This window comes from Musca autumnalis, unplaced genomic scaffold, assembly GCF_047663935.1.
Source record: "Musca autumnalis isolate F117 unplaced genomic scaffold, ASM4766393v1 scaffold_5, whole genome shotgun sequence".
Lineage (NCBI taxonomy): Eukaryota > Metazoa > Arthropoda > Insecta > Diptera > Muscidae > Musca > Musca autumnalis.
Window position 1 is genome coordinate 135,554,643 of NW_027412088.1, and position 12,919 is coordinate 135,567,561.

Genomic DNA, 12,919 nt, shown 5'->3' on the forward strand with positions numbered 1-12,919 from the left:
AAATATTTGAAAAGACGTTAAAATTTAGTTGTATTCTATAATTTCCTCGATAGGATTGAGAGAAGACCTGTAGTGGAATTCTGTAATTCATTTTTTGAGTTACCGACAAATATCGGTAAAATTAAAACGCAACATTATGAATGAAAATTAGCAATAAAAGTTGAAAACATTGTTGCTATCAGTAGGGGTTAACGACAATTTTATTTTGGTGTTTCAGAATTCCACTACAGGTAATTTACCATATAATAACGTAACTATTGTAAAAATTAAAAAAAGCACTGTTCTTACGAAAAAGATTTAAAGCTGCAATATAGGTATATCATTGTTTATTTTTAGCAGGATATTACTAAATTTTTGAATTTCGATAAAATTGAATTTAATTTAAAAACCTCACTAAAATAAACTCGACTAAAATAATGTATATAATAAATGAAAAAAAACTTCACACTATAACCACCATAACACGACTCATTTCACTTTTCTTCTGTTATCTTTCCGTTTCGATTTTTCCCTTAAATTTCGTACTTTTCGTCAATCTGTATCTAGAGATTTTCTGTTCACTTTCATACTCTCAAAAATATCGTTTTTTATTTATATTTTCTTCATTTCTTTAAACACACAAAAACAAATACTCATAACAACATTTAAACAATAATGCATATCAATGAACAATGAACATAATTCAAATTTGAAACCAAAAAACCAATAGTTATCGCTTGGAAATGATGAGGCAAATTTACAATGTGGAATCACCACCATCATCAATGCTCTATGATACCTCAGCCATAACTGATGGTCCATCCATACAAAATTCCGCTTGTATTCCCAACAACATTACCAACATTAATGTTCCTCATCCAACCGCATCATCGTCGCCGTCGTCGTCCTCTTCGTCAACGCCATCGTCGATGCTAAGTGAGGCAACAACTGAGTGTTGTAATCGTTTGCAAGAATTTGCTTTGAATGGTTATTTGGGAAATGTTGTGAAACAGCATCAGCAACAGCGTCAGCAACTTCAACAACAACTACAACAGCAACAATCCAATTATCATCAGCAGCCACAACAACAACCATCACCTTCAAAATCGAATCAATTGAAATCAAACAACAATTCACCATCCCGTTTGTCATTGGCTAATCTTATGCCCTCTAGGTTGGCTTTAATTTTTTCGAGGTTCCTTTTCTTTTACTACTCTACATCTATTCAAATGATATTTGTGTCTTTGTTTTTGATTTTTTTTCTTATTTGATTTTCTTTTTTTATAGTTTATCTTTGCACAAATGCTATATGATGTATTGCCTAGTATGAATGTTGTTTTAATTTCCGTAGTTTTTGTTTTTCCCATTTAAATGAATGTGCAAATTTAATTGGCAATTTTCGGAATGTTCAATTTGTTGTTCTTAGTAGGACAAATGTGCGATGGTTGCAATAATATACGAATATCTTAAAGAAAAGTAGGCACAACTCAGTGTTCAATTGTCTTCCCTACCTTATTTGGACCTAATTATAGATAGCATAGGTTGCTATATGCAGGTATGCACTTTGATTGTTAAGTGTGCGGAAATCACTCAAAGTTTATTCTATAAAAAGGAAAGTTGTCATAGTAAGCGGCTGTCATCTGAGGGGTTGAATTATTTCTATTAGGTTTTGTAAAGAAGCAGCTTACAACAACATCACGAAAAACGCTCTAGTTAATAACTTTTTTCTAATGTAACGGTTGATTTTGAGTTTCATTTTTACTCCTCATTAGTTCGAACATTATATCACACTTTTTTCGGTATGTTTTCCAACATTTCCATTTTCAGATATCTGGAATGAAAAAAAACAAGAGCTTCTAAAGCATCCGTTATTCCTTAACTTAAAACCTATCCCCTGAATTCTTAAGAAAGATGAGTTTAGTATATCCCACCTGTAGTGGAATTCTGTAAGTCATTTTTTGAGTTACCGACAAATATCGTCGCAAAATTGACTGCACTCTTGATATCGGTAGGATTTAACGACTACTACATTTTGTTCGCTATATTACTGAAAAATTATAAGAATTTTAATGTTACCGATGGGTTACAGAATTCCACTTCTGTAGTGGGATTCTATAACTCATTTTTGCTGTTACCGACAAAAATCGGTAAAATTAAATCGCAAAATTATGACTAAAAAGATAAAAAAATTTGGCATCACTGTTTGTGTCGGTAGAGGCTAGCGACTACTTTTTATTCATCGCTAACTTACCGAAAAATTTCGTTAATTATCGAAATTATAAGCATTTTAATTTTACCGACAATTATCGATAACAGCAAAAATGAGTTACAGAATCCCACTACTGAGAGATAATAAAATTAAATAAATAATTATTGCATGTGTATCTGTGTACATTAATTTATGTTTGTTTTTTATCTAAAACTGTCGTGCCTTTGAGGAATATATAATTTGCAAGTTCTTTTTGTAAATATTGCATGAAATGTGTGTGTTTGTATTTATTCGTATAATATGTATATTAGGGGTATAACCAAAAAAATACCACGTCAGTACCATGTGCGGAATATTCTCCTGATAACGAAAACGCGTGTTTTAGTTTGATTCGGTGAAAAAAGTTTTCGCACCAACTGCGATTACTAAAGCCCTTTGATATTTTTTCTATATAAAAAATTTAAATTTGAATTCTCACAGACAAATTCATAAAAAACAGCCTGTAACTTACGCGAATTCGGTGCAAATGACCACATATTTTCTTGTCCGATAGGTACAATAAATATAAACATAAAATTCGCGAGTTTATAAAGAAAAACAAAAAATTAATATTGTCAAAGGTGCATTAAATGCTCTGAAACATCGCGATTTGATAGCTAATTGGTCCAGAATGGTTCGACATTGATTTTAAATTAGATTAAAACTATTAAAAAGTTAATACGAAAAACGCATACATCATTATAACAAATAAAATTAAACAATGCATTACTGAACTTCAATGCATTTGGTGCGGAAACTTTTTTCCCGATGGAGAAAAAATTACACCGTATTTCACAGAAGTTTTTCATTCTCTACACGGCTATGCTGTGGTATTTTTGATATTTGCAAAAAAAGTTATAACCCTAATGTATATTAAAAAATAATAACATATCAAATATCATTTTACATACATATGAAATCAGTAATACTCACAGCCTGAAATATAAATATCATTCCAATAGCGATACAAGTACATGAATATTTCCTACAGTATGCGAGGTTTGATCTGTCCTTTTCAAAGTTTTCAAGAAGGTTTTGCTCACTGTTTTCTTGTTGAATCATAAATTCTTGCAATAAGGTATACTACCTTGAAGTTATGCACCGTTTGCGTAAAGAAATTCGTCAGAAACGCACAGAATTGTGGAAAACCCAATAATGGATTTTGCAACATGTTAACGCACCAATCACACATCGATGCTTGTGCGTGAGTTTTTGCTTAAAATATAACCGTTATCATTAAGTCCGTATTAACCGGACTTAATCCTCGCTGACTTTTCCTCTTCCCAAAACTGAACTTTAAATAACCAGTTGTTTTGATCAGACCTCGTATATTGACAAATTGTGGATCAATGCGGTCACATAACAGTTGTATAAGACTGGAATGACACAAAATCCTTGCTGTCATTCCAGCAAGTTTTTAATAAACAGTTTTGCAGATGTTTTTTTTATAGCAGCAAGTCTAAAAATCTTTTAGATCTACCAGTCGAAATATATTCTGAAACTGGACTCTATGTACATACATATGTATATATTGTATGTAAATATGTATGTGATGCCCAGTAATTTATTGAAAGTCGTTATTTTATGGAAAATATCTTACGAAATGTAACTCAATTATAGTTTTTCTATATAAAGAACCGTCGTTAGGACAGTATTTAAATACCTTTTTTTGGGCACCATCATTGATTCCTATAATCTTTGTAGCACAACAACTCATATTTTGTTGCCAATCCAACCCGGAACTACACTATATCAGCGTTCTGGTTAGCGGCCGTCTCAAATGCTTGCATTTGAATCATTTTCTGTGTAGTGAGCTGCATATCCCGCAATGCCCGCTAAGCATTTTTTGTCCTCACCGGGATGTTCTCGGTTTCTCGCATTAACTTACATTTAGAATACTGCTCAATCCTTCCGATATTCGGGTAACAGAAAGAAGTTTCTTGGACATGAACACAGCAGCACTCCCTCGCTATATACCTGCTGGTGGAATACGCAAAGTGGGACAAAATTTCCCAGCAGAGGCAAGGGGACTAGCAAATGAACGTTTTGGACGAAGCTCGAACCAACACCAGTGACTCCAGAGTTAGGGAGCTGCCATTGGAGGTTAATAAGTTGGTCGGTGAGCACAAGCACACAATCTGTTGAGTACTCCGGAAGTGACATTGCGAAAAGAAGATTTCTTCTCGCCGTGGAGGTTTGGTCAAGGTTCTAGTTTTACCTGTCCGCTAAATACTATGGGACAGCATTTAATAACCTTTAGAACTTTTCATACACTTTTAGTGTGGATATCAACAGAGATCCACTAATAACCAACTTCTCTGAGCTCCACTGGTGTTGATCTTACATAGATTAGTGATAAAATGGCAATACAAAAAATGTTAGAGCGAGGTATATCTCACAGACTGCATTAGTGCTGTTTTATATCTTACGTGGATTTAAACACTTTAATACACATTTTCTTTATACAAAAATATTAGTAAAAAGATTCATAAATAGCATATATTCTCGACACATACGATATACATACATATGTACATAAAATATACTAATTTATTCACTGTTATTTACCCAATATCTTGAGTTGCGTTTTCCTGTACACACCAGCTTTATTTTTTAGCTTTACAATAATTTGCAAACACATTTGTATATACAATATGATTTATTTAAAACTATAACAAATTCTTTGCAGACAACGTTTGGAGCTAATGCGTGAAATGTATCACAATGAAGCCGAACTTAGTCCTTCGTCACCCGATTACAACGTTGAATCTCTTACTGGTGGTGATCCATTCTATGATCGTTTCCCTTGGTTCCGTATGGTGGGCAGATCATTTGTTTACTTGAGTAATCTCTTGTATCCGGTACCTTTGGTTCACAAAGTGGCCATTGTAAATGAGCGTGGTGATGTAAGGGGTTATTTGCGTATTGCGGTACAACCTGTTTTGGTATGTAATTGAGAATCAAATCATATATACAGTGACACCTAACTCTCTAACTTTTTAATAACTATAGGATGAAGAATCTTTGGATTTTAATAATGGCGTCAAACAATCGGCTCGTTTGGTATTTAATGAAGACGATGCCAAGCCACGTTATCGTGCTTTGAATGACAAGGATGATGTTCAGCGTTACATTGAGAATGGCAGTGCTTTGGATAGCAAACTTGAAGGTAAGTTACGCATAGTAATAGTAATAAATTTTGGTCATAAAAAAAATCCCTAAAATTTTATTACTTCATCAGAGCTTGGAGATGTTGATTCGGGCCGTGGTATTGATTCTAATTCGGCATCAGAGTGCCAAGAGGCCCAAGATGAACCCGGCGAACACTTACAAATTGGCAAAGAATTTACATTCCGTGTTACGGTATTGCAGGCTACTGGTATTGGTGCTGAGTACGCAGATATCTTCTGCCAATTCAAGTAAGTTTGAAACATTTGAAATCTAAAATCGATTTTAAATCTAATAAAATACATATCCTGTCATTGTAGCTTTTTACACCGCCACGAAGAAGCATTCTCTACTGAACCTGTCAAGAACTCTGCTGGCGATCGCTTGGGTTTCTATCATGTGCAAAATGTAAGTGTGCTCACCTTTAATAGTTTTCAAAATCACAATACTTTGCATTTGCTTTTACAGATTACCGTTCCAGTTACCAAATCTTTCATTGAATATCTTAAAACACAACCTATTATGTTTAAAGTCTTTGGTCATTATCAGACACATCCTTTGCATAAGGATGCCAAACAGGAATTCGTATCCCGACCACCACCAAGACGCATGTTACCACCAAGCATACCAATCTCACAGCCAGTACGCAGTCCCAAATTTGGACCGCTACCATGTCCTCCATCGTCGACAGTCTTGGCAAAACATGATGTTTTGGTGTGGTTTGAAATATGCGAATTGGCGCCCAATGGTGAATATGTGCCAGCGGTAAGTTAAATCGAAAAACACACGGGTAGTTTCAGTTTTAAATGCCCTTTTCCATTTAATGCCATTAGGTTGTTGAACATAGCGATGATCTTCCTTGCCGTGGCCTATTCCTATTGCATCAAGGTATTCAGCGACGTATACGCATTACCATTGTCCATGAACCCACACCCGAAGTGAAATGGAAGGATATCCGCGAGTTAGTTGTGGGACGCATACGCAATACTCCTGAATCCTCGGAAGACGATGAAGATTCGTGTGTTTTATCATTGGGTCTATTCCCTGGCGAAGCCATTGAGGTACCCGGTGATGATCGTTCATTCTTCAGGTTTGAAGCTGCTTGGGATTCTAGTCTTCATAATTCGGCATTGTTGAATCGTGTGTCACAGGGTGGTGAAACTGTTTACATAACACTGAGTGCTTACTTGGAGGTAAACAGTTATGCTTAACTAAGTTTTGATGAAGACAGTTAATAGTGTTTTCTCATTTAATTGCAGTTGGAAAATTGTGCTCGTCCAGCTATTATTACAAAAGATTTAAGTATGATCATCTATGGTCGTGATGCTCGCACCGGTCCACGTTCTTTGAAACATCTCTTCTCTGGCCAATATCGTAATCCAGAGGCAAATCGTCTATCAGGCGTTTATGAATTATCATTAAGAAGAGCATCAGATGCAGGTAGTCCAGGTAGAAGTTCTAAATGTAGTCGTTGTTGTTAATAATTGTGTTTTTATTTTGCTTAAAATCGTTTTTTATATGCCGTTTGATTAAGAATTTGGTTTTATGTGACGCTTTCACTGTTTAACTGTTTCACTGCTATCTCACTATACGTAAAAAAGAAACGATACGATTTAGGATGAACACACGATCCCTAAATAATATCTTCGCATCATTATTGAGCATACGCGAGCATTCAACAACGTTTATTTCTTATTTGTTTATTTTGTTTTGTTACTCCTGCACAACAATATAAGAATCTTATAAGTTACAGGATTATTATGGTGAACTATAACTCCTTCTTATTTCTTTTAATTTTATTAATTTTAATTTATTTTTATTCATTTTAATTCTCGCTTAAACAATCTGTCTTACGATTCCACTCACCACTGCCAGTGTAGTTGGAATTCTATAGAAAATATTAGTGATATGTCAAATCTTTGTTCTATAACAGATTAATTTTAAATGTCAAGAATTTTACACCTCTGAATTTACTAAATGTTCAAAGCTTAAGCGGCATATTTTAAACTGATTTCAATGCTTAGTTTGGTTAATAATATTTAATGTTTTTAATTATTTCCTCTTATTGATTTCTTTGAGTCTCCTTTTTAACCCATTTCTCTCTCCCATTAATGAATTTTTAAGGTGTCCAACGTCGTCAACGTCGTGTTCTCGATACTAGCTCAACCTATGTCCGCGGCGAAGAAAACCTACATGGCTGGCGTCCACGCGGCGATTCGCTTATCTTTGATCATCAATGGGAACTGGAGAAATTAACACGTCTCGAAGAAGTCGGTCGTGTACGTCATTTGTTATTGCTGCGCGAACGCTTGGGTATGGATACAAATCCGAATCCAACAACAAAAACCGAAAAAGATGTGTGCAATTTGGCAGCTAAGGCAGCAACATCACCTGTTCATATGGTCATACCACCATCACCACAGACACCGGTAAAGGACTCACAACAAATATTACCCGAGCGTGAGTACAATGAACGCGAAATTGAACTGATGAACAAATGCCTAAAACTAATACAAGGTATATATTAAGGGATGAGATTGTTTGTGGGTTTACAATGTTATTTCACTGCGTTATTTTTTGTTACGTTTCAGGACGCAGTAATAAATCAGAAAATAGTGATAACCAATCACAATCGGATGTATCGCCCAGCGATGAAGGATGTGCTGATATGACCGTCAGCTGTATATCCAGCAGTTCCATCGAGTAAGTATGATTCATTATTTGAGAATTGTGGTGTAATTTGATAAAACAATGGACACGCATATAATTTGCGATATAATATTTAATATTGATTTATAAAAACAAGATTTTGTACTTATAAAAGTGATGAGTGTCGATATATTCCAGAGAATAACGTCTTAGATAACATGCATTGAGTGAAGTGCGTACGAAGTTCAAATTTTGTAGATAAGACGGAATTCACTTGCATACATCAATAGGCTTTGGTGGACTGTCGTGCTTATGCCACACAGGTGTTTGGTGCAATTGTGATCATTTTACGTACATAGAGCAACCGACATTGGACTGTGCGGAAATCGTGTTTGTCTATATTAGTAGAAATCGTGTTTGGTCCACAACTTAGTTAGATGTATTATAAAAATAACCCAGTAAAATAAGTTGTGGTCGGTATTCTCCCGGCATCGCCATGCAATGTTCCGTTTACATATAAAAAATTATTTCTTTTGATTGCTTAAGCTGGAGTATTCCCCCAATGGCTTAACTTCATTTATTACCCTCTATTACAGAGAGTAATGTTTTTCAAAACGAACTGACAGTGTTGCAAAATTTTACTGATCGCTACCAATATCATGATTTCATCCCGGCGAAGGGAATTATCAATTGGCTTTTCAGCTTTTTGAAATGATGCCTTTTTTAGCGAAAAACCGAACCGAATAAATGGGAATCACACTCGCTTTTCGGCTTTTCCAAAAAACATCAGAACAAAAATATTTGCAAACAAACTCCAGCTTAAACAATCAAATCAGATTGAATCTTCAAAAATAAACAAAACAAACAAAAATTATTTCTCACAAACATTCCAGAAGCTACTTGAAGAGATTTATCGGGACGGCGCATTGTGATTCAACTCTTTTTGATCAGTGATTCCTAAGAGCAAAAATATATGAAAGTGTAGAAGTGGTGTGCTCTGTCATGGCACCCACCATATATGAATTAGCACGATACACAATTTTAATGTAGCCAGCTGCTTGTAGTTGTTGAGAAAGTCATAAATTAAACAATCCCTGAGATATCTCCACATTTTGGTCACTTCAATTTTTAATTTAATTAATGGCCCTGAAAGACATAAATTAAATCATCCCTGAAATGTTTCCATATTTGGGAAACATAGAAGAGATTTATAGATGTGATACTATTTGCCAGCAAATAGCCTGACGGAGGCACCATCGAACAGCCAGATCTCAATTGTATCAGATTTGTCCCGGGCATCTTGGTAGATATTTGTTATATATTAGTGTATACTGGTTGTTGTAACAGTATTCGCTCTGAGCCTATCTCCAGTTATAAGAATATAACCACATTGTATGTAATCTCATATATACTGGAGTTAGTTGAGTAGGTTTGGCAGGACAGATCTCTGAATTATTTTTTATGTTCGAACATCGATCTGAGGTGTCCGATGATCAATAATTTACTCATAAATAATAAGGATGTATCTTCATTTACCGTACTAAAATAGTTTGCTATATCCGCTCTGTCAAATCCCAACGTTCCGCAGTAAAACGTTACCACTTTACCCATTTCCGACTGCAAGCGTTGGTGTGACCGCAAGCGTGTCGTCGAGATTATGCGACCGGAAATTTCTTTGGACAACGTTAGAGCCAAGAATGGCAATGTAGGAAACTCCTCCTCCTCGTAGAGAACATAACACATGAGGGCATATTACTCAATCTGAACTAGGACGGAGGTGGACACCACGGTGATCCCGGCCTTGTCTACTAAAGAAGATGAATGGAATGTGAAGACGGGTTCCAGCTGGCCCAGTTTCAGCTGCCGATAAAAAACTTCCGAGGCACGATGCCACAGAGACATTGACTGATGTCGGAGAATTCTAGAAGATTTCTACTGAAATGCCTATGATGTTAGAGATACAAAGCACTATAAAAATGCTGTGCTGTATTTCCGCAAATTCGTGGGAAGGGATTAGAATTTGCACTCTGAGAAGGTCGTCTTTATAAGAAGCAAACTCAAGTTCATGAGAAAATTTGAAAGAATTTGTCCTTATTCGCTTCGACGCTTCAGATGGATAGGATTCTCCCAAAAACTGGAACCGATGGCTGCGACGATTGATTGGCTGTTTTTGAGAATGTCCTTAAGAACTGAGAGAGTTTCCCACAAAAACTTTATAGTTTGCTTATTGTTTTAGTGATAATGTAGACCTACCCAGAGCGACCATTTATCTTTGGCTTGAATGTTAAAAAAATCAAAACTTCTAACATATATTCTTCATAAAAACAAATTAATAAAAAAAAACTTTTATAACATTGATTGATAATTGATTTATCTTACTTTATTTAACTTTGTAAAACTTTTCTTTATTTTCATATTTGTGTGTATTTGTAAAAAAAAACTCTTCTTTGGTTACTACTCTGTATTAGACGAAGGTAAAATTTCAATTTATTCTTTCGTTTTTTTGTTTACTTGTTCAATTTTGTTACGTTTTTTTACACACCCAAAAATGTCCTCTTTCAATGTGGCAGCTTCCATTTTCATTTTAATTATGTAGTAACTTATCATTTTCGTTTTTCTCAAAAAAGAAAACACTAATACTTCATAACAAGTTTTATTAAAAAATCGCTTAAAATTTAAACAAAAATTTAACAAAAACTAATATTCTAATTGTTACTTGTTAAACAAAACAGAGTATGGATGAATTTATATATTAATTTGGTTTTCTTAAATTATTTTCCTGTTTATCTTAGGTTATGCTCTCCCGATCGTTCGGATGCACCAAATGGCTGGGAAGCCCCAGCACCGGCTACACAACCAGCCCTCCCTCTACGCTTGTATGTACCAGAATTGGAAGAAATTCGTGTTAGTCCTGTGGTGGCACGCAAAGGCCTGTTGAATGTTTTGGAACATGGCGGTTCTGGTTGGAAGAAACGTTGGGTGGTATGTATTGTGATTTATTGAATGTTGCAGTTTTAAAATGGAATTTATTTATATATGTTATTTATTTCCCTACAGATTGTTCGCCGTCCTTATGTTTTTATTTACAAATCTGAAAAGGATCCTGTGGAACGTGCAATTTTGAATTTGGGAACAGCTCAAGTCGAGTGCAGTGAAGATCAAGCCGCTATGGTTAAAATTCCAAACACATTCAGGTAGGCTCTTGTTTGAGAGGCACGATTGGTCTTCCTATACAATATAAAAATATACATTTTTAATTCGTAATAATAAATAAAAATCAAATTAAAATCATACATTTGTTTCATGGTTTTTCGTTCATACAGCGTTGTAACTAAACACCGTGGTTATCTGTTACAAACCCTGGGAGATAAGGAAGTCCATGATTGGTTATATGCCATAAATCCATTGTTGGCTGGACAAATAAGGTACTTATTTTCTTTTTATTCAGACAAAGAAATGTCAAACTAACTTTTCTCTAATTTCAGATCTCGTTTAGCTCGACGCACACAAGAGGTCGCCTCACAAACAGCATCACAAATCCAGGCTACAATTGCCACAAATACCGGCAGTAATAATAAATGAGATACGATTACGATGGAATCCGTTTTAGTTTATTAAAGAAAACTTCTATCCTCATAAACTTAACAATAACAACAACATTTCAAACTTGAACCCCCAGGATAGGCTTATGACAAACTCCCGAAGTTTTATGGGTTAATGTCATAGAGTGAGTGACTCAGTGAATGGTTCTAAACAAGAAAAGCGAAAGGCCTTGTTTAAAGACCAATGACAAACAAGAATGAAAGAAAGAAAGACTATCTTCTAAAACTATCCAAAAGTGCAGAAAGTAAACGGATTCCATCGATGATGATAATATGTATTGAAACATAAAAATAGCAACAACAAATATTCAAATGCAGGCATTGATTGTTTACATTTATATTTAAAACAAAAGAAGAATGATGAATAAGAACACCCAAAGAATAATTATAATTAATATACATACATATATATATAAAAAAGAAGAAGAAGAAACAAAAAATATTCAAATTATATTTAAACAACCCCTCCCTGAAACAAAGAAAATACTAAATTTAAATTTAAGATCAAATGTATTTTACAAAAACACAAAACTCGTCGGCAAAGGTTCGAATTTTTTGGAAAGCATATTCTTAACAATAATTTATAAAACTCTATAAATGTTTCCAAAAACAGAAAGTAAAGCAGAAAATCCCATAAACACAAATGAAAGCTACTTAAAAAAAAACAAAAAGCCTCATGATCAAGAAAAAAGTTTCAACTATAAAAAAAACAAAAGCAAAACAAATGCAAATCCCCCAAAGAAAATGCTAAAATAATAAAACTTGATGTGTAATATGTTTCTTCCCCTTCGCCGTTTCTGTCCCCCCACTTAGAACATTCTATGTTTACATTAATGTTAATTTATTTATTTAACTATCAATTTTTTCTCTCGGCATCTACAAGAAAACCAAAAACACAAAAATTGCAAATTAAAATGCAAGAAACAAATTATTATTATTTTTAAATGTAAGCAAACAGTTTTTTGTCAAAATTTATTATTATTACTATAATTATTACTTATACTATACAAAACACATATTTAAAACATAAAATGCTTTATTGTTGGTTATATTTAAAAGAAGAGAAAACTAAACAAATTAAGAATGAAGAAAATGAATATTGTGCAGCAGATTTTATTAGTCATTTATTATTGATATTATGTTTAATTACAATTTAGATTTAGAGAAAAGTTGTGTGCAAAAAAAATATTGGCAGTATTTTAAAGTACATTGTAATGGTATAGACAATACACACAAACAATAACAGACACTATGTAGATAAATTCAAGTGAAA

At 34.1% G+C, this 12,919-nt stretch overlaps 1 protein-coding gene across 22 annotated transcripts in view; it reads left to right on the forward strand.

The window, feature by feature from the left end:
* Positions 1–12,025, forward strand: part of unc-104 (kinesin family member unc-104) — a 112,951-nt gene extending 100,926 nt beyond the window's left edge. For 10 of the 22 annotated variants that reach the window (XM_073988216.1, XM_073988224.1, XM_073988220.1 and 7 more), the window contains 13 exons: positions 4,917–5,172; positions 5,240–5,396; positions 5,469–5,646; positions 5,716–5,803; positions 5,864–6,160; positions 6,229–6,588; positions 6,655–6,844; positions 7,520–7,912; positions 7,987–8,098; positions 10,837–11,026; positions 11,102–11,238; positions 11,368–11,469; positions 11,530–12,025. In XM_073988216.1, the coding sequence (XP_073844317.1) occupies positions 4,917–5,172; positions 5,240–5,396; positions 5,469–5,646; positions 5,716–5,803; positions 5,864–6,160; positions 6,229–6,588; positions 6,655–6,844; positions 7,520–7,912; positions 7,987–8,098; positions 10,837–11,026; positions 11,102–11,238; positions 11,368–11,469; positions 11,530–11,626 (2,557 nt within the window). In that variant the 3' untranslated portion in view covers positions 11,627–12,025. Of the gene's footprint in view, positions 1–709; positions 1,175–4,916; positions 5,173–5,239; positions 5,397–5,468; positions 5,647–5,715; positions 5,804–5,863; positions 6,161–6,228; positions 6,589–6,654; positions 6,845–7,519; positions 7,913–7,986; positions 8,099–10,836; positions 11,027–11,101; positions 11,239–11,367; positions 11,470–11,529 lie in introns of all 22 variants that reach the window. The other 12 variants (XM_073988222.1, XM_073988225.1, XM_073988231.1 and 9 more) reach the window with 5 other exon arrangements.
* The last annotated feature ends 894 nt before the right edge of the window (positions 12,026–12,919 follow it).